Source organism: Lonchura striata, chromosome 15 (assembly GCF_046129695.1).
Source record: "Lonchura striata isolate bLonStr1 chromosome 15, bLonStr1.mat, whole genome shotgun sequence".
In the NCBI taxonomy this organism is placed as follows: domain Eukaryota; kingdom Metazoa; phylum Chordata; class Aves; order Passeriformes; family Estrildidae; genus Lonchura; species Lonchura striata.
The window spans coordinates 10,351,400-10,378,670 of NC_134617.1; the positions used below are offsets into that span (position 1 = coordinate 10,351,400).

General features: G+C 40.8%; 1 protein-coding gene across 7 annotated transcripts in view; it reads right to left on the reverse strand.

Annotated features, from left to right (window-relative positions):
• The window catches only part of RAPGEF6 (Rap guanine nucleotide exchange factor 6), a 122,631-nt gene extending 95,955 nt beyond the window's left edge, over window positions 1-26,676 (reverse strand). For all 7 annotated transcript variants that reach the window (XM_021549539.2, XM_021549537.2, XM_021549542.3 and 4 more), the window contains exons 1-3: window positions 26,552-26,676; window positions 1,406-1,476; window positions 742-798 (exon numbers count right to left, since the gene is read on the reverse strand). In XM_021549539.2, coding sequence (XP_021405214.1) covers window positions 742-798; window positions 1,406-1,476; window positions 26,552-26,620 — 197 coding nt within the window. In that variant the 5' untranslated portion in view covers window positions 26,621-26,676. The remainder of the gene's footprint in view (window positions 1-741; window positions 799-1,405; window positions 1,477-26,551) is intronic.
• Between the last annotated feature and the right edge of the window lie 595 nt (window positions 26,677-27,271).

The window sequence follows — 27,271 nt, forward strand, 5'->3', positions numbered from 1 at the left end:
ATACATTACATTTTGATATTTAACTCAGCTTAAAAATTTACTTTATTAAAATGGAATTTCAAGTAAAAACATTTTATTCCAGTGAAAGTATACACAAAGGCTATAAATACAGGACAGCACACAACCCCACACACAGATATTGACCTGCTCCTGCAGCAGGTGTGTGTCACACACACCCACCACACCAACTAGCAGGTGGCATCTCATTTAGACTCAGATGTGCTGGAAGCTGTGCCTTATACAGAAAGCTAAAACTAGCTATGAGACGATAAATATGCCATAAACAATGCTAAAATATGAGGGAAATAAAAGCGTATTTGCCTCCCAGGAAGAATCTAGAGAGCCATAAGCTAAAATACCAATTTTTGCAATGTGAAGTGATGGTGTTTGAGCTCCAGCCCACCCCAGTACAGGCTGCTCCGAGCAGCAGTGCCAGCACCAGGGATACAGTGCCACCTACTGAGTTGAGTGCCACCAGACTGCAGAGGGGACACTGCCTGCCTTGTCACCTGGTGTCAGTGACACACACACACCCCTCTGCTGGCCCTGGGAGCCGGGCTGGAAGGTCACGGGCACCTCTCAAACATCAACACTGCACTACTGCTACAACCACCTCTGCCAAAGCTTTTAACCAATTACTGACAATGACTGAAAAGCTAATGACATGTATATAGCAACATGCAAAACACTGGGTTTGCCCACATTTCTGCTGAAGAACTCCAACAAGTGCTATGTACTCACCAAAAGAGAACTTGGTTGCCCTTGTACCTCTCATAGCGGGCACTTGACGACATTATTCTGAGGGAAGAGAAAGAGAAGTTTAAATTCAATTTTAATCCCCAAAGATCATAAGACATTAATCACTGCATTTCAGTAGAATTACTTTCAGGCTCTAAGACCTCAAATTTTTTTTTTTTTTTGTGTTCCAAACAAAGGATGTGCTTAACTGGAAAATTCAAATTATTACGGTGTTCTTCATTATCCAAATAGATAATATATAGCATGTTTTCCAAGTGTTTAAATCACTCCCACACACTGGAATTAGCAACAGAACTGAAGGAACTAATATACTTCTAAAGCACTTTTTGTGCTTTGTTGGCCTTCCATTTTATGGATTCTGAGACCATCAGAATGTCTGAAGCATTAAAAAGCTTTTGTAATCAGAGTTAAGACAGGGCACTGTCTACATAGTCCCTTGTAGGCAAATGGGAGTAAGCTTTGCCTCCCTCTCAGAAGAGCTATTTAGTTTAGATTCTGGGCCACATTATGGCAGTGACTTAACTCAGCAATGGATTTGGCCAATTCTCTGCCACCTCAAACTGCAGGCAGACAAAAGCTCTGCTTATCTCCACAGAATGTCATAGATATAATTGTGCTAAAAAACACAAACTGCAGAGTACTTCACCTTAGCTGATGCTCCCTGAAATGTGATAGTATGTCCAGCCCATGAAGGAAAGAATAGATAGTATTCAAGTCCTAAAAAAAAAAAACCAAAAACCACATAAGCAATCTCATTCACATCTAATCACTTGGTGTTACTTTTCAGTTTCTGCACTAAGTTACACAGAATTATACAAAGCCCAGACTAATAGATAGGTCAGGACACACACAGACTTGAAGAACCCTGTCTACTCTTGAGCTGTGGCAGTGAAAAAAGTGAAGTGCAACTGATGCATAAACACTGACCTGAAAAAAAATATTTACTAAAAATATTTCTGAAAATATTATTCATGTGAATGGATACAAGCAGCAAGCAACACATGGAATAAGACAAATAGAGCAGGCCTGTTCACCCAAGGTCAAAAATTGCTGAAAGTTTCTAAGATCTCTTTAAAGAAGGAATTTTTCAGAACCAGTGAAAAACCTGAGCCACTTGACAGGGTACAGAGAACCACTAGAGTACCTTTTCATAGCAAAGGGGTTATATTTGGAGGAGGAAAACTCTTTCATGTCCACCTCAGACCTAGCTGGCAGGACCACTACAAACTACACCATCCTACTGCCTCTTGCTCAGCCCAGTCCATGTCTGGAGGGAACATGAGAAAGTATTCCAAAATACTCTTTGGCAAAGATGAAAACAATAAAGCTTTTGAGGTCTTTCACTCCTACTACCACTAGTCAGTATCACACCAGTGTCATTCACTAGCAACCACAGAAACAAAAGTATTAAAACACTAACATTTTTTTGCTTTATAAACTGAACTTTACATAGAAGCTGTAATTAGGAGATACAGCTGTTTAAACCTCTCACCAGACAGAATCCTCTTCAGTCACAAAAATATCTGTGCTGATGGTGCAGACCACATGGCAGGGAACAGCTCACTAGGGCCATTCATCCTTTAATTTACTGTCCTGAACAGGTGGGCTGTTAGAGCCAAATACACACACAACAAAATCATTATACAGCACAGGGCAGTCCCTCCAGCTTGGCCTTGGAAGGTATGTTCTGAATTTTCAAGTGCTGCATTTATCCAGTGTTTACGTAAGATAAATCAATATGAATGCTGGCCTCAGAATTTACAATGGATTTACTTCAGAAAAGTTCTTTGGCTTCATAGTCCATGTTTAGCAGTATAACTGATATGGACTGTTGTATCAAATGAAAGGTCAGACATAATTGCAGACCATGTAAAACCAATAAAACCCTGATTTTTTTCTTTTTAAATGTCACTACCAAACCCCATTAAAATTAAACAGAAGGCCTGAATTTGTAACACATTACAAAGCACTCAATTCACACAGTCCAATCTCATTTTAATCATCTGCCACAAACAAGTTTTTGTTAGAGAAACCATCCAGGAGCACTAGCTACGAATAGACTGCAAACACACCACAGCCTGTCAGAGGTGGGCACCTGGCAGCCAAAGGGTCATTTCACATAACCAACAGCTCCATTATTGAACTTTTCCTGTTTCTGAGCAGGGAACTGCCTCAACTTCTCCACCTAAATGCATCAGGCACAGAAATGCAGCAACTATATACTCTGACCATACAGTGGCTTAATAGTTAATAATATCTGACTCCCAGGCCAAAAGAGGGATCCTCACAACTCCTGTGAAAGTTGGGCAGCAGGAGAGAATCAGTATTTGGTATTAAAATTAAAGCGGAATTTTTTAAGTCCTCATAACTCATTGTGTCTATATAGGTTTTCCTACATTTTCCAGTAGTTTTTTACATAACCTGGACTAAGATGTAACAGAATATCTTGACAACATTTTAGATAAGCAGTTCTGTAGTTATGAATTACAGAAAACTGTAAACAGAACAAGACCTATGTTCCCCTTTTAATCACAAAGTTTTTAACTTCTGCATATGAAAAATGACCACATCCTGACTTGTAAATAATTCTCTACAATTCCCCAGAGTGCAGCCCCTTTGCAAGTTCCCTCAGCCCGGACTGACTCCTGCACTCCACCTGCAGCACACAGGAGTGCTGTACTTTTGCACTGAAGAGCCTGGTGAACAAACAGTTGGTAAATTTAAGAGATAAACATTTGCTGAAAAGAATACATGTCTGGAAAGCAACCCCCAACTCCAACCTCATCTGTGGAGAGGAGCAGCAGAGGGAACAGCTGAGCACAGCACAGGGAAGGCAAAGGTTCCTATTCCCTCACCCAGCAGAAGGCATTCAACTTACACTGCCCATTACTACTGCTCTAATGATGATAAATAACAAACTACATGATAAATGTAATTCACTACCCAGCCAGGTGATGCATCAACAAGCTAAACACATTGGTTACTTGCACAGCAGTTTCTACAGGTTTTAAATCAGGATCTCTAATGCTTTCCCTAAAAATACCTGACTTTTAAAGCAAGCCCCTCTCCTAGCCCTGCAGAGAAGGTGATGCTGGGTGCCACCAAGCAGAAGAACTAACTCAGCAATCTCCTGGGGAGGGCTGTGAGGTGCCTCTTTCTGCCAGTACCTGGAAGGTACCCATCCAATCTGTTTTCCATGTCTTGATAGAAAGCCTTTTTTGCTTGTTTAAATAGAGGCAATAAGGTAGAATTCCTCCTCTCCCTCACATGCCACTTCAGATGCTAACACAGGATGGTATAGTACATGTGGTGCACGTATCCCAGTTTTTCACAATAAAATTTAAATTAGCATTACCTATGAAAATCAGTCATAGCTCATGAATTTTTCTTCATACTTCCAACTCATTTCAGACTAAGTGCTTAAAATAGCACTGAAATTACCTTTCACATACTATATTTAGAGTCTCTTCTGTATTTTTGCTGGCAGGGAACATCAATTAATCCGAGCGTGCCCAGACATGGGCAGGGGCTGTGGCCACCTCGTGGACAGAGGCTGAAGTCCAACTGCACCACGCTCCCAAAAATCCTCCTCCAAGACAGCTGAAAGCATTTCTAACGCAAAGTTTAAAATAGTTTCTAGTATGACTTTCCGTTTTATTTTTAAAAACATTTATTTCACCACAGCAGTTCTAAACACTGGACAAGCACATAATCTCAGTACAAAGGGTAGAGATAATTTTCACAAATACTTTCTGATACGCACTAGGAAAAGTGATGCCAAAGGGCAATATTCAGCATGATATCAGCAGAACACAAAATATTTGCCAGAATTTTACAGCCCCTTTCCATATCCTTCCTTATAATCTCTTTACTTACTTTTTTCTGTCAAAATCCAACCAAGACACAACTATTCATGAAACACAATTTCTTCACATGCTCTAAGCTAAAGAACAAGGTCAGTATGAATTTATTTTGCAATCTTTTTATTCAGAGCTTTTAATCAGCTGAAACAATAGTTGAAACTGAAGCACAGGCTCTACCTGCAAGTACCATGCCCACAACAGATTCTTCAATCTTTGACAGAAAACAACCTTGACTAAGGTTATGTACAGAGAAAGTAACTCGCATTATCTATTCAACTAGCAAAAACTGCAGCTCCAGCAACTCAAGGGAACGTGGGAAACTGTGCAAAGAGTAATCAGGCAGTTGTTAATCCTGTGAGAATGGAGATTTTCTATACCATGGAGAAGAAACATGAACACTGCGACCGCAGTGATCCTGCACCAAGCTACCCGGGATGGATCATTCCTTGCCTCCAGTTCTCACAGCAGATGTGTTAAAAAAAAAAAAAAGCAGAGGACATCTGTGTCTTCAAATTCTTCTCATGACAGAATAGACTGTATGAAACAGCGTGGGCTTCAGCAGCAGTGCAGAAACCAAGGGACAGCTCTGCGGATGGCGCTGTTATCACAGAAGTGTGGTCACCAGCAGCCTCAGCTTCCTTCAGCACCACTTTTTATCAGCTCCAGCACACACAGGCTTCCAGCAAAAAGCTTAACCAGCTGCTCAACCAAAGGTGGTATAAAAACACAGACTTTAGTAACAATACCATGTTATATAAATACATATTCTTTTATGGTAACATCCTCATCCCAATATAGTTAGAAGTGAGCCACCTGAATACCCAGACCACTTCTCATTTTCCCTGCCAGATGTTAACTCTCAGAGATACTATAAGAGGGGAAAATAAAAGAAGCATCAACTAAAAACTCACTATACAAAAGTAAAGCCACCAGCTAACTACCACCATCACCTATTTATCCCAATACATTTCTTTGAAAATAATTCACTCCTATTTTTTTTTTTTTTTGCAAGGATGGTGAAATACTAGTTTCTTCATTGTTAAGATGTAACCTTTTAAAATAAAGAAGTAAGTACAGTCAGCCAGAAAATCATCAGAAAAATATAATCCAAACTCAAAGTTGCTGAGGAAGTGGTGGTCACCCTTAAGTTTCATTATTGGCATCTTTTCAAAATATGACAGAAATCTGGATGTTTCTGAACAAGTACCAACAGTGTAGTAACACCAGTGATGAGCAAAATTTGCAAGTACGTATTATTTCCTTTTGCTTTATCCTCTTCTCACCCAATCTCTGGCCTTTAATCCAAGAAGCATCTTTACATCTTTGGAACTGAGGCTCCAGTGGAACAACAGTGGTCTTGAACATGGAGTTCTGACCACAAAGTTTCCCAACCAACAAGGACTCCAGCAAGCACAACTGTAATTCACATAACCTGCATCCAGACGCTTTAAGTCCACAACAAGGTCCAAGACAAACCTTCCTGCGGAGTTAAAAGCAGGAGGTAAAAGGGGGTAAAAGCAGTAAACCAAAAAAAAAAAAAACAAAAAAAAAACAAAAAAAAAAAAAAACCAAACAAACAAACAAAAAAAACACAAAAAAAAACCAAAAACAAAAAAAAAACACTTAACCTCCCCCCCAAAAAAAAACCAGTAAAAAATGAAAACACAAAAAAAAAAGGCAGCTCTGAAACAAGGATGGAATGAATGCATCAAAAGCAATGTTGCCCCTCAAAACTACAAAACAAAAGACTAATGCTTCACTTTATGTGACCCCAGCCAGGTGTTCTAGTAACATATTATTATTACTATTATTATGAAACACTAAACAGGAAATCTGGTCTATTTCTAAGGAAAATAAATTGTTCTGAAATGACCTCATAGTTGCAAATTCTGATTAATCTCACACAGAGACAACCTCAGTAATTGCAATCAGGTATTAGGGATGCTGAGGAAGCGATAAATCCCCAGGGACTCCTCTCAGCACTGCCTGTCGTGTTCTGTCCCTGATGCAGCAGGCAGAGCCAGCCCAGTTCCGCAGCAGCTGCATCCAGCCCCGGCACTGGCCACGGGACAGCTGCTCACTGCACCCAGGGATGCTCCCAAATCCCAGCGAGTCTGGGCCTCCTAGTACCCTAGATCCACCCTGAACCTGAAACAAGGGGTCCCAAAGAAAGCAGACTGGCAAGTGTTATTCAGTCAGTCTGGAGTTTTGCTCAGGGAATAAGGAATGAGCAGAAACCTGCAGCACAGCAGCAGCACTTCAAAGCTGCATGCAAAACCAGCTGTGTCAGCAAGCTCCAGACAGATTGCTCTCACATGCAAACCTGTCCCAAAGAGCTGCACAAAACCTGTCTCTCAAACCACCCCAAACACAGTAAATTCCTCTTGCAAGAACATATGCTTGGCTCACTCAGGGCTCCCCACAGCCAGCCCACGCAGGCTGCCGAGCCACCCAGGATTCCCTGGGTCACACACAAGAACCCGCTTCTACAAAAGCACAAAGGATGACTGATGGGATTTTGCACCCGTTCCTTTTCCAAGCTAAGGCAGTTGGCAGGATGCAAATTTATATTTTCAGAGCAAACAAAATATTAATATTTTCTGAAGATATGTCAGAAATCCAGTCATGTGACTGAGAATATACTTTAAAATAAATATACATTTCTGCCTTTGAACCAACAGTTAAACCATATGGCAACAGCTTCCCAAATTCCAATGGAATTCAAAAAGACCATCAGGTACAAAATACTCCAGGGAAGGAAGCTGCATGGTTGAAAGGTACCTTCCTGTTTGTGTGCTGCTTAGCTTCTTCACCCTTTTCAGTACTCTGAGCAGAAACAAGGCTGGAAACAAACTCCAGCACAACCAAGCACTCATTTGGTTTCAGGACAAGGATTTTAACAGCCTTTTGGACAGTGTCTGTATTAAAGCTGTTATTTAAAGTGCCTAGATTTCAGTACAGCAAACAGAGGTGATTCTTGGAGCACAGAGCACAAGCTGTGTAAGCTCTAAGTGGGAGGTTCCCTCCAGCCCAATGCCATTACTCGCTCCTCAGTGATTCAGCAGGCTCCTTATACAGATTGAATGCAGCTTTTATTAGGAATCCTGTCAGGCTCAATAAAGACTTTGTCACCCTTGGGGGGTGGGGGGGGTGTAGCAGAAGAGAGGAAATGTTACTCAGCATGGTTTATGGTTTTCATTGCTTCCCTTCCTGTTGCTTCATCGAAGGCTGGAATCTGTGCTGTTTCCTTTAGTTTCTGTTTAAGGCCAATTTAAAAATAGTACTCCCAAATTCTTTCCTGATACTGTAATACCAGAAATAAAAACACAGAAACATGTTGTAGTTTTCTGATCCACATTTTACACATTCAGATATCTACAGAGCAAATTCACCAACTTTAGGGATATTGGTTCAAGGAGCCCACCCTACACACTGTCAGCTACCCCCAAAACTTGTGGGAGGAAAATAAAAAATCCACATAAACATGTGTAACAGAGTATACTAAACTAAACTAAACTAAAAAGATGATGAGATGAACTGGAGAGCAATGCTTCCATCTTATCTTATTTACTCTCCTTCTTCAGTGGCATAGACATTGGCCTTCAATAAAAATGCAAGTGATGCAACAGAAGTCAGCTCAGGGCTCTTCACTTAAAGTAACAATTCTCTTTAAAGTAGCCTCCTATTTAGCTGGAGGCCACTTAAAAACAAAAGAAAAAACTAAATACAAGCACTGAGACGCTATTAGGGAAGAGAAAGGACAGATTAGTCAGTCAGACAAATGAAAATTTTATGAATGAAGGACATTAAAGTAGCTTGCAGAGAATGGTAGAGTTTAACCAGCACATCTAAGGAATGAAGCTGCATCACTCTATGTAGGAACCACTAGTTCAAAAAGCCTCATTAAAGAACCTTTCAGAGAACATAACAGCAAACTTCTGCATGATCTTAATGTCGCTGCCTGAGACTGCACACAGTAACATTTGTATAAAACAAACTGGTTCAACTACTTCAGAGCTATATTACATTATTCAGAAAAAATGGCACATATTTGATAAAGAAGCTGAACAGTTTCAAATGACCAAGAACTTGAATTCTTTGATTCATGGACTTTCAGATATCCCCAGACTCCTGGAGCCTATGTCCATCAGACAACTATGGATCATATCCTGACTATGATAGAGCACTCCTCCCTAAACCCTTAACTGCCCATTTACCTGTACAAATGACACATACTGGTTTTTCCAAAGAAGTTACTGTCAGTCTAGTTATTTAAATAACTTTACCCTATATACTGTATGTATCTATATACAGGGGAAAAGAGATTGAGAGACTTCATTTCACTGTTGTAAAACCAGGAAGCAATTCCCATTGACAGCATCTGTTAATAACAGTATAGCCACAAACAGAAAACTAAAATCTGACTTATTTTTGCAGATAGTAAGAAGTATCATTTGCACAGTTGGATTTTTATCTTCTTTTTTGTGAAAAAGTAACAAGTCCCTCAATGGGACAAATATCTTCCTTATATATTATTTTCTATTATTTCATCGTAACATGCACATGGCTACAGGCAGACTTGCACTCCTAAGAATCAAACTATCCTCAAGAAAACTTGGAAAAGCCAGACCTTTAAATACAGAGACTTGAGAGCCACTATTGTAACTTTTTGATGGACTGAAAATATCTCAATTCAGTGGCATACTTCTAAGAGCAAAATAAAAGAATGTAAGTCTTTCCACATGAAAATAGAACAAAAAGTTTCTCTACTCACCAATCACTCCCCACACCCAATCCAGATAAACACCTTCCACTTCAGAACCCTGGATTATATTGATATAGGACTTTAGTAGAAAGAAAAACATCTAAAGGAATGAGGGAGGGGAAATTTTATATTATTTCTACTGCTGTTTCATCACAGAGTCAGCATTTTTGGAACCCTGACTCTGCCAGAGAAAAAAACTTCCTTTGGAAAAGCTGATTTTGCAGAGTGAAATAGCAAGGGCCCTGAACTGGAGAGACAGAACAACAAATGTCACTGCTCCAAAGCAAGAAGCTCATGGAGAGTTTTGATTATCAGAAGCACCATTCAGCCCTTTTCACAGCTAAGAATAAAAGCACAGAATGAAAAAGTGCCTTCAACTAAAACACTACCACAAAGCTCCCAGACAGACATTACTTAATTTTAAAATATTTTTCAGACCTAAATGCTGATAACGGAAAAGAAAGTTGCCTCAAAAACCCTTTCTTGAGTTGTAAACTTGAGTTTTCTAAAACTTGAGTTTTTAAGTTCATGAAGTTCAACAGAATGGGAAGCACAGAATAAGCAAAATTATCCCCTATCAAAGAGCAAGACTTTAAACCAAACATTTTTAAAGAGTACAAAGATAGTAAAATCAGCCTCCTAACCCAGGCTCTTGAAAAATCACCTAAAATCCACCAAAAAAATAGGTGGCTTCTAGTTCCATCAACACTTTGTTAGTCAAGCAGCTGACCACTTGTAAGAATTACCTAGCTCCCTTCCACAGGACAAGCATCCATCAAATAGCAACATTTCAGTTAAAACTTTTTGGTCAGAACTCCAAAAACATCAGCTCCTCTGATTCACTAAGCAACTCCCTGCTTTTTTCAGAGGAAAGTGTCAACATCTGAAATTTCTTATTACGAAAAGAAGGAATTGTGGTAGGAAAGGTCAGAACTCTGAAGCATTTTGGAAAAAAAGTTACATTCTTGTTAAATAAGAAATTTATTACAGAAACCTGGGCATGAGGAGAGAGGAGGTGGAAGATGAAATCCAAAGGTCAGTTCTGTGCTTATCCATCACGACAATTTGGGAGTGAGGCCGAGTGCAGCTTAGACATGCTAAACACCTGAGCTGTTACTTACACACGACTTTGCTCTTACTGCAGAAAATGCTCTAGCTCCTTTTCTCTTTCCTCCCTCTTGGACTAGCAACTGCTGGTTCATATTTAACAAATAACCATTCCATTGTCAATCTTTTCATTGTGCTCTGCCCAATGTGTCTTTGCAGGAAGTGGATGTTGTAACTGGGCTCCCATACTACAGCTCAACAGGTATCATACAGAGAAGGACTGACAGACACAATAACAGCACTTTGCTTTTTTCCATCATTTTGATCGTCAGAATTTCATACAAATGGATAAGAATATTGTTATTTTTCTGATGGCACATTTATGATTTTTCTGTGCGTAATTCTTACTTCTTTGTGAATTCAAGCAAGCAAAGATTACGTCTGTCTGGAAATTAAGTCCTGCTAAATAAATAATAGTGAAGGCAAATGAGATCTTTATCAATATTGTAATTTAAATTAGCCACTCAGTATCTAGGTAAGGGAGAGGAATAAAGCTCTATTAACTGCCTGAAAATGTTTTGCTGCATCAGTAAACAGAAGAAAATTATGAGATTATAACTGAGAATAAAATATCACACAACTGTAATGCTCTCCTACAGTTTTTTTTCAATAAAGCCACTGACAGAAAGAAGAAAATCAACCTCCAGCTACTTAATTCCCATAATAATGTTATTATGAACTGTGAAGGAATTCCTGTAGTGGACAGCAGTAATATGTTCACCAGTAATTCCTTCTGCATTCTGGTATTAGGACATCCAAGCACTAGCAAATAGATCAATTAAAGGCAGTTACTGCAAGGTATAGGAGGCAAAATTATCTGAATACAGATTCCCACAATACCTAAACTACTTGGACATCCTCTCACATGTTGAGAAAGGTTACCATGGCTGTGTTCATTGTGCCCATGCAGTGGCAAACATACTTATATCCCTCATCAAAGAAAAAAAAAGGGATTAATCACCAGCTCTTTGCATCTTTGCTCAGAGCAAAGAATTAGCCAGATTTACCTCACTGCAACATTTGAATGTAAACCTCCACAGCAGAACTCTAGGAACTGATGCTCTGACACTTTAACATCTACTTTTGTATTTCTCAGCAATACCTGTGCCATAAACCACAAAGAAGCTTACAGATCCAAAATGAGGAGTTATATATATATATATGCATATTCACCTAGCTAGATTAACAGGTTTCAAGTTTGAAATCAAATAAAATAAATGTCAGATGTACAGATACCTGTGCACTTCCCTGGTCATTACATTGATCACCGATGCATAATGTTACAATGGGAATAACTCTAAGTAAGAACATTAACAACTTCAACATTAGGAGGAACAAACAATAATACCATTAAGAGACTGAATCAACCATAAGATAACACTGTTAGTCAAGAATTTCTAGCTCCAAATCCTACAGCCTACCCACCAGGCACCCAGCTTCACAAAGTGCAACACACTTCATAACTAACATCCACAGAACTACAGAGAAGATGCCAAGGCACTGTCTCCTGCACCTCCACACGAAATCAAACAGGTACTAACTGAGAACATGTGAGACACGGGCTCCTTCAGCTGGGTTGCAATATATGAGTTGATAGGGAAACCTCTCCTCCAATGAGCCATTTAATCCTTAGGCAGACCAAAAACTTGAGAGGTTACAATTAGCCTTGACTATAACACCAAAACAAGCCAATTCTACCTTTCTCATTCCTAGGAAACCATGATCAACTCAATTTGTAATGCACCACACCAGAGCTTCCTCCAACCTCTTGCTCTTCCAGTGTCAGCCAACCACAGCCTCTATGGAGGTACAACAAACCCACTTCTAAACAAATCAAGGGGCTCACCTAAAAAGACATCTGTTTTAAGAGAGCAAGACTACCATTATTTACTGAAGATGAAAAAAAAAAGCCAAAATCCACCCAACAAATACTAAACTTAATCTGAGTAAAGTTATATTTATGGATTTATAAGCAGCAATGCAATGCCTTCCTTTAATATTCCAACTTTTGACTCATCAGCTCACATTAAAAGAGATGATCCACACAGGGTGATGCAAGGCAACGTCTGGACACAGCAGCAGAATGCTGTAATAAATATTACACAATCACAGCCTCTGGACAGTCATGCCCGTGCCTGCAGCCATGGAGAACACACACTCTAGATCACAGTCCCCCCAAGTACAGGAGAAACAGAAGCATCCAGAACTGCAGCTCAGACATTTTACATAATTACACTGAAAATTAAGACACATCTCTTTTGTGTGTTTTCTTGAAAGCTGTGCATTTAGGGCCTCAGCCTCTCACTCAGGCAGCTGGTCCACTCCAGTACTTACCAAGTACACTCATAGTCCAAGTCTTGGAAGGAAAGGAAGACCTGTTATCTAAAGCTTCTCACTATATTACATTAGCATTCATAACCACAAAAGCTATGTAATTATATTTCATATAAAAATAATTTAAGAAAACCATTCTACTAGAGTCAAACTAGAGCTTGGGAAAAATCAAAGCAACATTACTGTTTACCATACAAAATGCTGAAGTCCATGACTCCAGATTTTAACAGAGCCAGATTTGCTGCATTTGAGAGACCTAAACTAAGCTCAAGGGAAATTCTCCGTTTTTCTTATAAACATGGCTGTACTCAGATCTGATAGGTTATGAAGCACCTGTTAACCACAGGCCTGCTGTACTCCATAATTACCTTCTACCTAAAGAGAACAGAGAGGAAACAAAACAGAAAGAAGTTCCTCTCTCAAGCTGTGGACTTCACCAAGAAACACACCCCAGTGGCTCAGGAATCGCCTGGAATTGTGGGGCACATATACATGATAAAACATATTTTCTAATTATCATGCCAGCTGGATGATACCCTTTAATCCTTGTGTGGAATGTATGTCAGTTGGGAAGAACCAGAACAAGAAACTTTGACAAGGATCTTTGAAGTCACCTATAATGGCATCTGTAGAGGAGTTTGCTGAAGGAAGCTTTCCCATCCAACAGAAGGGAAGCAGTAAATGTGTTTGAGAGAAGGTCAGCAGTCTAACATAGGACTGCTGGTTTCCTTCCTAATTCAAATGGGAAACAGGAACAGAAACATCTTCTGCAACAGTTGGAATGAACCGTTTTACTCAGCCAAATCAACACAGCATACTGGAGGCTTGACATGGTACAAAGAACCCTGAAAATGTAGGATCAAGTAAGTCAGATTTAAATAGAATAAGCTCCCCAGAGTATCTGGTAGCCATTGGAATGCACAACCCTTTGTGACAGGAGCATCATAAAGCTCCCAAAATTGAAGTGCAACAAAATCAGCACCATCACCTTTCAACACTAAAGCCATTATACAGTTTACAAGAACACACCTCACTCCTCAGCTTCTTCAAATACAAACTGCCAAAGTGAAAAACATTACAACAGCTCTGGAACTCTCTCTTCATAGGAATTCATTTTTGGCCAAAAGGAACTGTATGTGCCTTCAACATCACCGCAAGAATTCCTTCCCTCCAGACCAACAGGACCATCATTCGAGGCTTATTAATGATCAGTCTTTGAAGGACAGACTGCTTAAATGTCAATGCTAAACAGGCACAAAAAGATTACAAAGAGAGAATCCCTTAAGGCAGTTATTTTTGTTCTATTCATCAAAAATTTGCTACAGTCTTGACATGCTAAAAGCTCACCAATAATTAGCAGAGCTAAGGAACCTCAAGAAACCAGATGCAGAATGCTAACTAATTTGTGCATGTTTCCCTCAACTCGGTATTTCCAAAATACTGCATTCAAATGCTCAAAAGAGGAAGAAGGGTGTATCACAGTATCATCAAACAAAGGAAAACTCTCTGTATTTTAAGCCTGAAGCCATTGAAACAAGAAGACCTTCAAGTTTTAAAAACAGCTTGTCTGGCAATACTAACGAGCAGAGGTCTTTTACAGCACTATCAGGTCTCTTAAAAGGAGGGCATCAGAGCTCTGAACAGACTTTATCAAGCTGATCTCAATACACTTCTCAATGCAAACTTATTTTTGCACATGCCTGGAAAAGTGTTTTGCACTTCCCTACAAACTGGAAGTTGATCTGGAATGGTCTTGAGAAGTGTGCAGCTTCTTTACCAGTGACAAGATCACCACAAGCGACCTGTTAATGCCAAGGGACTCGTTTCCATCTGAATTCTGCCAGCTTTTACACTCTTGGGATGGGAGCATCAGCCATTGCACACCAGGGTTATCAGACAGCCATGGAGCAAACAGCAGCAGAGTGTGAGCAGTGCCCTCAGCAGCACAGCACAGATGTCAAACAGCTGCTTGCAGGTGTTTGGCTTCCTCCCCTGCGCTCCTCAGAAGTGGGGCTGTCCACAAGTATACAAAACCTGGGCACAGGCACCTCAGTTTCCTCTCACAGCAGACATTCACACAAGTTCTGTAAGGCTACTACTCTACAATTTATTTTCACTGTAGACAGATATCCAGCTCTCCCTACACAAAGCGACACAAGAAACGGTTTTGTTAAAAAAAACATTACAGAAAAACTCCTCTCTGAAGCTTATACAAAGTAAATTTGGATATACTACCTAAAGTGATTTTATTTTCAAAATCTTTTTTTTATATATACTTACCTTTTTGTTCACTACACTGTTTTGCAGCTTTAATACTGCTTCTATGAGGAATTCAACACCTACGCATCTTGACTGTTTATCCTCCACCCTTTGCATTTTTGGAGACCAAAAGCAGAAAAGAAATGTGGGTTTTTTTGCATTTGGCAACTTTTCTGAATGCCAAGTATACTTGCAGTTCTCTCCCACCTCCTTCCACACCCTTTTCTGGCCCTTTCTCACTATTCTAGTATCTTCAAGAAGTTCCTATTGCAAAGTCAGTAAGAAGGCTCATATTCTAGGTCAGATTAAGTATTGTAAAACAGACCTTTACTACCTAACCAGTCCCTGAATTAAGTTTTTTAAATTCAGAGACTACAATAAGAAATAGGTTGGTAGAAAAATATTACATTACATATTTAAACTTTAATTCATAAGTGAAAACTTTCAGTTAAATTATCACTCCACAGACAAAACTAAGTGCATGACCCCACTTCATGGGGAAAGGTATATACTAAAGGAAGTAAGTTCCAATAAAAAAATTCCAAGACTTCACCATAATTTCTGGTTTTACTCTCAGAGCTATCACAGCTGTCACTAAAATGAAAAAACAGTTTTTCAGGAACAGTAAAAGCAAGGATAGGAAAAGTAATCTTGCAACAATAACATTTCTCATGGTCCTTGGAAGATCAGCTACCCTAAATACACACTAACTCTACTTGCTCCTTTAACAGGATTTATATGAAGCAGAAGTCCTATTACCTTCTGGAAAGAACCAAACCAGTCCTATCTGAGAAAGTCACAAGGTCACACAGCTGCTCTGGAGCCCTGTCTTCTGGGACAGCAACGGACACAAATTTGAGTCACTTTTCTGTCCCCTGCAAGCTGAATTTACTGCCACCCTACCATCACAGTTTAGAGAATTAGGCCTGGAAATATCTGATCAATACTAACATATGACCTACTCTGCACAATCACATCTGCTGAGCCCGAAATCCTGCATTTAATATGAAGATAATCATGAAGCAATCTGCTGTGATCTCTGGTTTTTAGTTACAGTTACTTTGGCCAATAGCTTGAAAAATATCTCTAAATACTCTATGTGTAAGTTTCTAATTTCTTGTTTTGTTAAGTTTCTAGTATGCCCTGAACCACACAGTGAAAACAATGAGTTTGGTTTGCAATCACCTCTCCAACATAAAAGCCTTGCTGACAAATATATCATCAGTGTCCAGAAAAGCCCAGAACTACTGAATGAACCTTCTAAAGGCCTCCTTGGAACAAAGTACAAACAAAAAGAACAGAAAGGATGTGCAGCCCTCACAGACCATCCTAACATTCTTCTGAAAGCTTGAACAGAGACAGGGGCTGCACACCAAACACCCCAAGGCAGATGCACGACAGCATCAGACACCAAACTTTCTGAACAAGAAGAAGAAAAAGGGATGGAGATTTGAAGAAGACTTTGTGCTTTGAGAAGAACTTCACAGGCAGATTAGGAACTTGGCATATTCTAGAAATGTTTGGTTAAATATTCTGACCTACACTCACACCAGATTCTCAAATTCCTTCAACCAACAGGCACAATGCTAATGAAATCTGTGCTCGAAAAATCACTCTGTTTTAGGATTGTAACAGCAGGAGAAGCTTCAAAAAAGAAAACAAAAAAGCAATAAGGGATCAAGCCACACCTGAACAAGAGTGTTTTCAGACAAAGCTGTTCCTACCAGACTCTGGTAGGAGTACCAGACTCTGGACTGATTGAAGAATGACACAAGTTCTTCTCCTAGGTAACAAGCGACAGGACAAGAGAAAATTACCTCAAACTGCACCAGAGGATGTTTAGTTTGGGTATTAGGAAAAATTTTTCATGGAAAGGGCTGTCAAGCATTGGAACAGACTGCTCAGGGTGGCATAAGTCACCATCCCTGGAAGTGTTCAAAAAAACCGTGTGGATAAAGCACTCAAGGACATGGATTAATGGTGAACATTTGGTGGTGCCGGGCTGATGGTTGGACATGTTCTTGGAAGTCTTTTCAAACCTTAACCATTCTGTGATTCTGTAAAAGTACTCAAGAGCATTTCCTTTAGGCTGAGGACCGCTCTGCCAGAGGGAAGACACTGATGTCTGCCATCACTCATCAGGGAAGTTTCTCCCACAGGTTTGACAGCAGAATTCCTGCAAGTACCCTGTGACCTATCTCGCTCTGCAGAACCACCAACACGTACAGATCACGATAATCTTCATTCCTCTCATACAAAAGTCATACATATAAGAGTGCCTTAGAATATAATTTCCTTTAAAAGCCTTACTGTACATATATCTTGGACAAAGGGTATCTAAAAATTATATACACAAGGTGTGCAGCAGGCACCCACAGATAAACAGGCTATACGAGTCATAGAAAGCAAGAGACACTAACACAAATTATAAAGCCAAAATGTTTTGTTAGCACTTTTGAGGGGCCCTACTTCCTTCAGATGAACCCCAACCTGCAGGGGCAAGTTAGATTAGGCAACAGCCTCTGACTTTGTGTAACTACACACAATAGATAGTGCATAACCATTATGCTTAAGCAGGACATTCAGATTCAACAATTCCACCAAGACTTACACATAAGAAATACTGGAAGCCACCAGCTGTGCTCATCAGTCCCACTCACTCTTGAGGTGGTCCTGGGCAGAGAAAGGAATTGGGCTCAATGATCCTTGTGGATCCCTTTCAATTTAGGATGTTTTTGGATTCTAATACAATTCTTCAAGCTCTCCAAGGTTAATTCGTAGCTCTTTCTCAGCTAGACTGAACTGCACTCACATGTCTTCATGTAAACTGGACAAGCACTGGGAATAGGTACACTTCATGTTTGAAAAGGCTGAGGCAGTGCTTTAGGATATCCACTCACTTGTATCCCATAACAGAACCACATTCCTGCTCACCGCTCCATTTCAATGAATCAGAATTGGAAATTACATGCAGGAGACAAACAAGGATGGTGGAACAGCTTTTTACCTTGTCATGTGTGACTCATTACACACAAACTCTCAACTTTCTGCAAACAATGCCAATATACATGAGCCATTGTCCACAGAGTTATTAGTGCACTGTAATTTCATCTTCTCTTTAATACATCCATGTTTTGGTGAGCAGACTTTACACTGGATGGAGGAATTTTTAGTCATGGCCCAAGAGCAGAGTGAAACATGTAGGAATAAGGGGCCAGTGTAGATATCTTAGAATAACCCTTGCAATTCTGTGCAGAGAACCAAAGAGCATCACTTGTCACAGACTCAAAACATCTGTATACTTCTGCTCTTACCAGGGGAGGCACTGGAACGTGGATACCCCATCTCTGGAAGTGTTAAAGGACAGGTTGGACAGGGCTTGGAGCAGCCTGATCTAGTGGAAGGTGTCCCAGTCCATGGCAGGGGGCTGGAAAAGGATGGTCTTAAAGACCCCTTCCAATCCAAACCATTCTGTGATTCTGTGACAGAGGTGAGAGACTCCACTACACAAGGTATCTGTATCAGCACAAGGAGAGGCTAAAGCCTGCCAACATTCTTCCCAGAGGGTGCCAAAATGTTTGACTTAGAGACACAGCTCCGAGTGACCCCTACAAACAAAAACTCCAGGGTCTGTCCTTACCAGGGAAAGCAGCAGCAACACAGTCCCAAGGACCCTCCACAGACCCATATTTAAAGAAGGTATTTCAGAAACCAACATGACCCCAAGCAGATTTCACAACACTGCTTCAAGCCAGTTACAAGGACACTTACAGGAGCAATGCCCATGACTTTACACTGCAATGATGGAAGCACCAAATACTCACTGAACCAGTGAAGAAGCCCTGATCATCCCTCAGCTGCCAGGGAGATCAGACACCACAAAGTCACAACTATTAATGGAGCAACTGTTTGCATGTTCCACCTACACCAGGTGATAAATAATGAATGTTCAGTCTAATTTATTTCTCAGAGTTTTTATTAAAAGTTTACTTTCTCTGGCATTTTGTTTTTGTGGGTTTGGTTTTAACTTCCTTTTATTTTTAAACAGCTGTGGTTCACAATGATCATCCAAAAATAATTAACAAATTATATACACCCACTCCAAGGCTACTTAAACATCACAATGTTTCCCTGTCTCCATCACAGTTTGTTTTAATTCTTTTACTCCTGCCCAGATTTTCCTTTCCAAAACTGTGCTCAACATCCTTACCCACAAAACAGGTTAATATGGACACAGACTCTAAAAATCAAAAAACTCGCCCATCCCAAAACATTCATGCTAATTTTCTCTATTTGTTTTATATTGCATTTTTTTTTTTTGAACAAGGAAACTTTGTTAGACATACTTTATGAAAAATCTGTTTGTCAATAGACACTTCAATAAACCAGTAAATGCAGTCAAAGCTAAAACAGTGCCCTGAAACCTGATTTATTTCACTGGAACCACAAATCTCTATTTGACTGAAGTCAACAGGCTTTACTGTTAAGAAGGCTGGAAAAAATATTTATTTCTGAGAACTACAGGCTAAGTTTCCTTGCAGGTATTCCAGCTAGATAATACCTGCAGAATAGCCAAACGAGATCCCTCCTCTGTGAACAAGGTACCTTGTCCAAGGCTTAGCATGCTCTTATTTGCGTCCCTGAGACATAAATAATCCAAAAATTAATATGAGCAACACCTTCAGGCTTGCTGATGAAAGCACAACAACAACAAACTCAAAAAAATGTTCAGACACAGGCAAAAAAATATTCCTAAGACAGATACTGAAATACATATAGCTGAATAATTACATCTGTTAACATTTGTTAAAACTGGTAGAAGTTCCAATATTGTATTTTGGTGCATTTGAAACAGATGAATTTTATTTTTTGTATTCAACTAATTTAGGGCTGATTTCAGCTTCAGAAAGTGTGTTGTAGTTAAGGCTCCAAATAGTAATAATGGGAATTATTTAGATACTGATATAGGCCAGGTTGTTGCGTACCTGTGGCCAAGAATTCAACTGTATGCCACAAGCACAGAACTGTGTCCACATGGCAATGAAAACATAAAATAACCAAACACCACTGATTTTTAAATAAGACTTTGTGAATTCCAAAACAATCCTGTGATCAGTCACCAATTAAAGATGCTGAGGTTAATTTCAATTATTCAGAGAAGAGATTTGACCCTGTTCAGTCTTGAGGAGGGGACACCATATTTTCTCTGCACTGGTTCCCCAGAATGTTTAGGAACATCCTGCCAACAACTACCGCCAACATGCACTGATAGGTATTTATCAGAACTTTTGGAATAAAAGACAAAATATATTTGTCAAAGAACATCACTCTTGGTCACCTCAGAAAACAAGGTACATACACAAAGTTTATGAAAATGAATTATCAAGCAGCATTTACTGAGGTAATACAAGAGTTTGCATGCTTGGCGTTTTTATTACAGGAAAACCACAGGTCTAATTGAGATGAAGACTCATGATACTACGTTGTGTTAAGAAGCAAAATAGGAGACAACTACCCACCTAAAGCACAAGACAAAATAGAGGAAAATCTAAGCACTAAAACTTCCTAACTCATCAAGCTGGCAGCTGAAGAGACGCTGTTTTCCCAAAGCTTTGAGGCTTGCCGGACAATCCTCCAGGATTTTCAATGCTGTATTTACCATGAGCTTAAATACATTAATTTAATGAGCAGCTGGGAAAAAAATGTGGTTTTGTTTTACCTTCAACTGAAAGCTATGTGGTAGGGAAGCATAGGAAGAAGAGACAAGGTTCATAACTGTTTCATTAAAAGGAATAAGAATTTCAACTTCAATAACACAGCAACTATAGTCTGCTTGTGAATAAGACTGAATCTTAAGAACTGCAGCAAGCACTATGATACTCAATGTGCCACTCCTCATGTACCTCTGTTCTGAACTTTGGTTTTAGTAGGTGGCTATAAAAAAGCTTTACAACACAGTTCATTTAAAGAGACTAATCTAATATTTAAGAAAACATCGCAAGTCTAGGTCTTTACTAGTCCTAGCAAGATGCTGATGGAATATGGTGTCAATAACATGCATGCACTCCCAGTCTTTCTCTGAAGTTGCAGGTACTCAACATTTCTGTTCATTAATCAATTTTTATGCACTTGATTTCTCAATCATATTAAACATAAATAAAATTCTAATTGTTGCCTTCACAGAACTACTTATAAATTATTCATATTACAAGGTTTTCTATTTTTCTAAGTGTAAAAGATAATTGCTGCCCTAGGAGTGCAGAAAGGCAATCTGCACGGGGTACACAGGGACCCATGAAGGAATTCATTAGCAATGAATTGCAGGCATGCCAATATGTGCTCCTAATCCTCTGGTTATCATCAGTGATAACTAATTTTTCCACTTTAAAGGTCTTTTCCAGCTTCCCAGCACAGTCACTTGCCAAGATCAGCTCAAGTCTCTGCATGGTGGGATGAAAGTCATGTAGTACTGGTCAGTGCATCTTTGATCGAAGTTTCAGGAGGTTATCTGGCAAAGACACCAAAGCACAAAGACATAGAGCAATCTCAAGGATTTTACAACAGTTGGCTGCTGCTCATCTTTGGTTTGAGCTCCAGAACTGGTAACTGCATGGCAAAGTCTTACAAAGTGTCACCTATAAAAAAAAGATCACAAAAAATTGGGAATGAAAGCGTAAGACAGAGGTTAGGTAGTAGAAAATTATGGCAGAAGTCAGGTGCCCATGACTCCTCTGTCCCTGTTTTAGAGGCCCACATACAAACAGTAAGGTGCTTTTATTAAATAGAAACCAGCATCTGAAACATCATTTAACACAACTGCAAGCATCTCCACTTTTGTGGTGACTTTACAATTCTAATTACTTTCAATGGCTATCCAAAGCCAACACCTTGACACAGTTACATTCCTAAAAGCTCACCTCAGACTCTAGAAACATTAGATTTCTACAATGGTTAATCCCATTTCACCTACTGAGTTTACAGAAAATTATTAAAAGGATGAAAAACCCCACTTCAAAATACCAGTTATTTCTGGAAACAAGAAGCAGATGTTCTCCTCTGTTTGGCTCAGCTGTGCTACAGTACAAGAGTGCCTTTGTTATGCTGTCAACAATCATTTATTTTATTTATTACAGCTATTTCATAATGCCTATCAATGTACTATTTGTGCATGATTTACATTCACACAGATCTATTTCTCTATATCTAAGCCATCAAGAAGCATCACATACATGCTTCCAAACAGCAGACCCTGTCACGACACAAATTAGGTTTTTTCCTCTTTCCACTAATAAAAAGGGAACAGGAAGAGAAAAAAGAATTAGTACTGCCAAATGAAGTCGAATTAACATTAATCAAGAATTACTGCAAAAAGACGAAGCTGGGAAAATACAAGAGCTGAGAGTATAAAAATAAACTCAAATTCTTTGAAGTCAAATAAAAGCAGAGCTTTCTGAGCCACGAAAGTAAATACTGTCTAGAACAAAGTCATGAAGAACTAAAAAGATACTATATTGGGAAGAGGTTCCATTAAAAATGGAAGAGAGTCTGCTCACAGGAGGGGAGAAGGAAAGACAAAGGAAAAGAAGCACAATCATCTGCTGCTTGGCCCTATCAACCACTGAGTCCTTATCTGTGGCAGCATGAACAACAGCCCTAAAGACCAACACCAGAGTCTTTGTATGGATCTGATAAGGAATTCTGAGCCTCAAAAAAATTTAAATATTTAATGAGAGCACACACATGGTGGCATAAGTATTCATCCTTCCCTTCTACTGCTTTGAACTAAAGATTTTCTCCTGTTAAAATATTTCCAAATTACTAATTCAATATACCCCACCTATGACAAGAAACACTGCATAGTAAATACCATATTCCCAAGCAAAAACTGGGGGATCTGCATGTATAAACACTCACAGATTTACCATCACATAGGCATCTGCATAACCTTGGGAGAAAAATGCATATATTAAAATATTAAACAAGTGTAAGAAATCCTATTGTTTAAGTAGAGGTATGATTTTTTTTAAGTATCCAACTACTGCCAGAGTTTCCTCCTCTGACAAGACAGAAGGGATGATTCGTTAGGATAATCTATCATCAAAACTAATATCTGAGAGATTACTCACAAACTCTGCACTTTCAGGCCACACCTGAGAGACAGGTACACAGATTTATTTCCAGTGTCAGCACAGGGGCACAGGCCACCAGGGAACCAGCAAGGCAGAGGTTTGACTAAAGCTCAAATCCCAGAGCAGCATCTGCTACATACACGGGCATCAGTCCACTAGGAAACATTCTGGAACTCTGCCCACATGAGAAGTCACTTCCATCTCATATGAACAATATGCACCTCCAGTGATGCACCAAAAGAGAGGAAAGGGAGTAAAATATTTGCCAGCCTTCAGTAGTTCCAAAATAGATTTTAAACAGAGTAACACAACAAGAATTACATAAAAATGTATGCATAATTAAATTTTTGCTACAATCCCTACAAATGCATCAAAATAATTCCCCCTGGCAAAATAAATTTAAGATTATTCAACTTCAGAACACATGAAATATCTGAGCAACAACAACTGAAAAAAAAAAATCAAGTGTGTACATGCCTAATATGCATAACTTATACACTTTAACAATTAGCAAACATTGGAATGTTACCATAACACTGAAAACTTGCCCTAACACAGATTTTTCTAAACAAAAATATTTGTAGTATCAGGAACTAAAACATTTACTTGAGCAAGATAGTGAGGTAAATTTCAAAATAAGTAAGTTACAACATTTTTTTACTATCTCCCTGCTTATTTGAGTAGGTAGATTTTGTTTTAATTTTCTTAGAAATTAAAACATTTTGTCAAGGAAAAAACCTACAATCAAAATCATATGGATAATTGTCCTACTTGTAAACAAAATCTGGCATGTGGAGTGTTTATCTGTGTTTTTCCAGAGGCTGCACAGATGACAGGAATGAAGCACCAGACCATGCTACTGATCAGCACAGCCCCAACCCTGTAATTTGTAATAGATACCCAGGTAAATTGCTCATATAAACTGCAGGATCAGAAAAAGAGAGGGGGCAGAAAAGGACTGCAAGCGATTGAAACTCTTGTGGATGAGCAGCTTTGACTTATCAAAAAATCCCAACGGTGGCTCGGGGAATTTGAGGGGGTTCCTGTACAAAAACACAGTCAAAGGGCACGAGCAGCCCCGAGCAGCTGATTTCGTGTGGGAGGAACTGATGATACCTTCCCACCAGAGTAGGAGGGGAGAAATGAAGCCACACACACGTTAGTGTGTGTACAAGTGGATACTTCAAGACAGGAGTCACCAGATTGTTCATCCTGTGCAGGGACACCCGAAATTTGGGTCTGATCCTAATGGCTGCGCTAAACAGGTTTTGGCTTCCCTGCCCCAAGTCTTGCAGCCTACAGAGGAAAGAGGACAAGTCAGGATGTTGAGAATAAATAAATTAAATAAATAAATGAATAAACAACATTGCAATTGTTTCCTCCAGTTCACTCATCACCCTATCCATCTGTCCTCACATCCTGGAGCAGACGTTGGGAAAATCTGTCAGGGGATTCCATGCTTTGTACCTGAGCAGGTAACACAGATCCAGACTGGAGACCCCCAGGTACACCCTGCTATCAAATCAGAGAAAAGCTTCTCTTTCTAAATGTATGTAAACAGAAGTATCCTAAGAAAACAAAAGTGACTTGACTGTATCTACTCAGCAACAGGGAGCAAGAACTGAGGACCCAATTCTGCCAAGTTTTAAGTACATGTTTAACTTTAATCACAAGTAGTCTCATTGTGCAGTGTCTCTAAAATTAGCCTGCCAAAACAGGACCAAATTAACAAGGGAATTTAGATTTTTTTAAATCATTTTTGCAGTACTATTACATAGCAATTTTTTTTTCCACAATTAAGATACATTGGCAAATCCAAACCTGCACACAACACTCATGTCACTCTCAATGGAAACCTACACAAATGCCCACAAATCCACAAGCAGTCACTGTGATATCTGACAGTTTAACACTACAAGGTTAAGCAAAATTATTATTTTAAGGTCATTTTAGCCAAAATAAGGTGACAACCATAAGGAATTCCATGATGGCTGCTGGGGGGAAAATTGGGGATGCCCAAGAGAAAAGAACAAAAAACCCTACAGAGCCACAGAGGTTGGTACAGCAGGCAGGAGCGGTGGAGAGCAGAGGTTCTGGGCCAAGCCAGATTACCTGCTCCCCACAGTCCAAGCCATGACGAGCCAGCACGGAATGCCAACTCCTGAATGACACTTCTGTGATGAACCCAGTTGCCCAACACTGCAAGCCACACTAGCTAAGGAATTTCGCTCACTGACGACTCCAGCTGAAAAGAAAGAAAGCTCTGAAGCAAGAGAGGAGTGCTAAAAGCAAGGAAAAACAAATGGATAGTGAGACTGCTTCATTATTAATTCAGAGACACAAAGAGGAATGTGCCAGATATCCCAAAGCAAGTAACCATTGGGACTGAACATCTGTATTTCACTCACTCAGCCAACTTGAAAGGGAAGCAGGAACTCTGTCCTGCTAGGATGAACTCCGGAGCAGCCTCTGAGCAGCTCTCTAAGTAGCCCTTCCATAATTAACTTATAAGGAAGACCAGGCAGGACATTCTGCTCTCCATGAAGTACCAAGGGAGAACAGATGTTTCCCAGTCTCCAAGGGAAAAACTCAAGAGTGTATCACTTCATAGCACTAATTCTTGAGCACATTAAAAAAAAAAAAAAAAAATCACAGCAAGGGAAACAAATGAAGGAAGGCAAAGGGTAAGTAAGCAAACAAACTCCAATCAGACCTTCAACAAATGCAAATGATATCAAACCTATTTCATTATTAGGTTAATGCTCCATGACATTACCATTCCCAAAAAATACATGGCTGATTACAGAGTAGCTTGTGGGGAAGGGACAGAGAAGGCAGTTAATTGGAAAATGCATTTTATTGTAGCTTACTAGCCTCACACATTTCTACACTCCCACTCACTGCAGAAACATCTTTATGAAGTCTGGGCAGCATAATTAGTTTGGTTTTGTTTAAATCTGCATCACTGTACAGGTAAGCAAAGCCTTTCAGCTCCCTAACTTTTCCCATAAGTTTTGCATCACTGAAATATGCATCATTTTACTTTTCGGCGATCTACTTCTCGTTGCTCATCTTCCTACAACTGGCCCGAAGTACTTCATGAAGCGCTTTGTGCCTGTACCCAGCGTGTTACTGGGCTTTAAACCACGGCTGGTCCCGAGAGGGCCAGCTCTGGAGAGAAATAAATAAATAACCGAGCTCCAGACAGAAGTTTGTGCGCCAGCCCGGTCTGTGTGCGCACCGCGGCTCCCGCGCTGTCGGAACACGGATTTACGCAAAGGAAAAGTGAGAAAGTAAATAAAGGGACCCGCTGGAAGGAGCCGGAGCCGCCTTACCTCCGGAGTGCGCTCCGCGGGCTTTTTCCGCAGCGCCTGTTTGATCCTGGGCTCCACCGGGGCGCTCATCCTCCAGCGCGGCGCCGCGGGAGCGGCTGGCGGGGCGCTGCCGCGGGGCGCGCCGCGACCGCACCGGCGCGGCCCGCCGGGGCTCCTGCCCGGGCTCCGCCGCCCTCCGGGCCCGCGGGGAACGCACCCCGAAACGTTCCCCGCGCCGCGGCCCGGGCGGGGAGCGGCCCGGGGGAGGCCGGGGCGGGCGCGGGGCCGGGCGCGGTGCCCGCCGCCGGGCTGGCTGCTCACCAGGCGGGCGGCGCTCGGGGCGCCTCGGGCTCAGCGGCGGCGGCGGCGCTCGGGGCGGGCGGCGGCGGCTCCCGGCGCGTTCCCGGGGCGGCCGGCGCCGCTCCCCATCGCGGCGCGAGCGCTCCGTGCGCGAAGTTACCGGCCCGAGCGGGACTCCCCGCGCGCTCGGCCCCCGCGGCTCCGCCCTCCGCGCCCGCACAAAGCGATGCGGACGGGCGAGTTGTTCCGCGGCGCGGCGCCAGAGGGTCCGGAGAGAAACCCCACGGCCGGGTACGAGCCCGCGTCTCCCCTGAACACGCCGAGAGTCGCCGCCCCCGCCTGGACCCCCCCCGCCCCGGTCACCCGCCGCGCATCCCCCGGTGTAGAAAAGCGCGAGAGCGGGCGCTTTAACCCAGAGAATCAGCAAGACGAGCGAGGGGC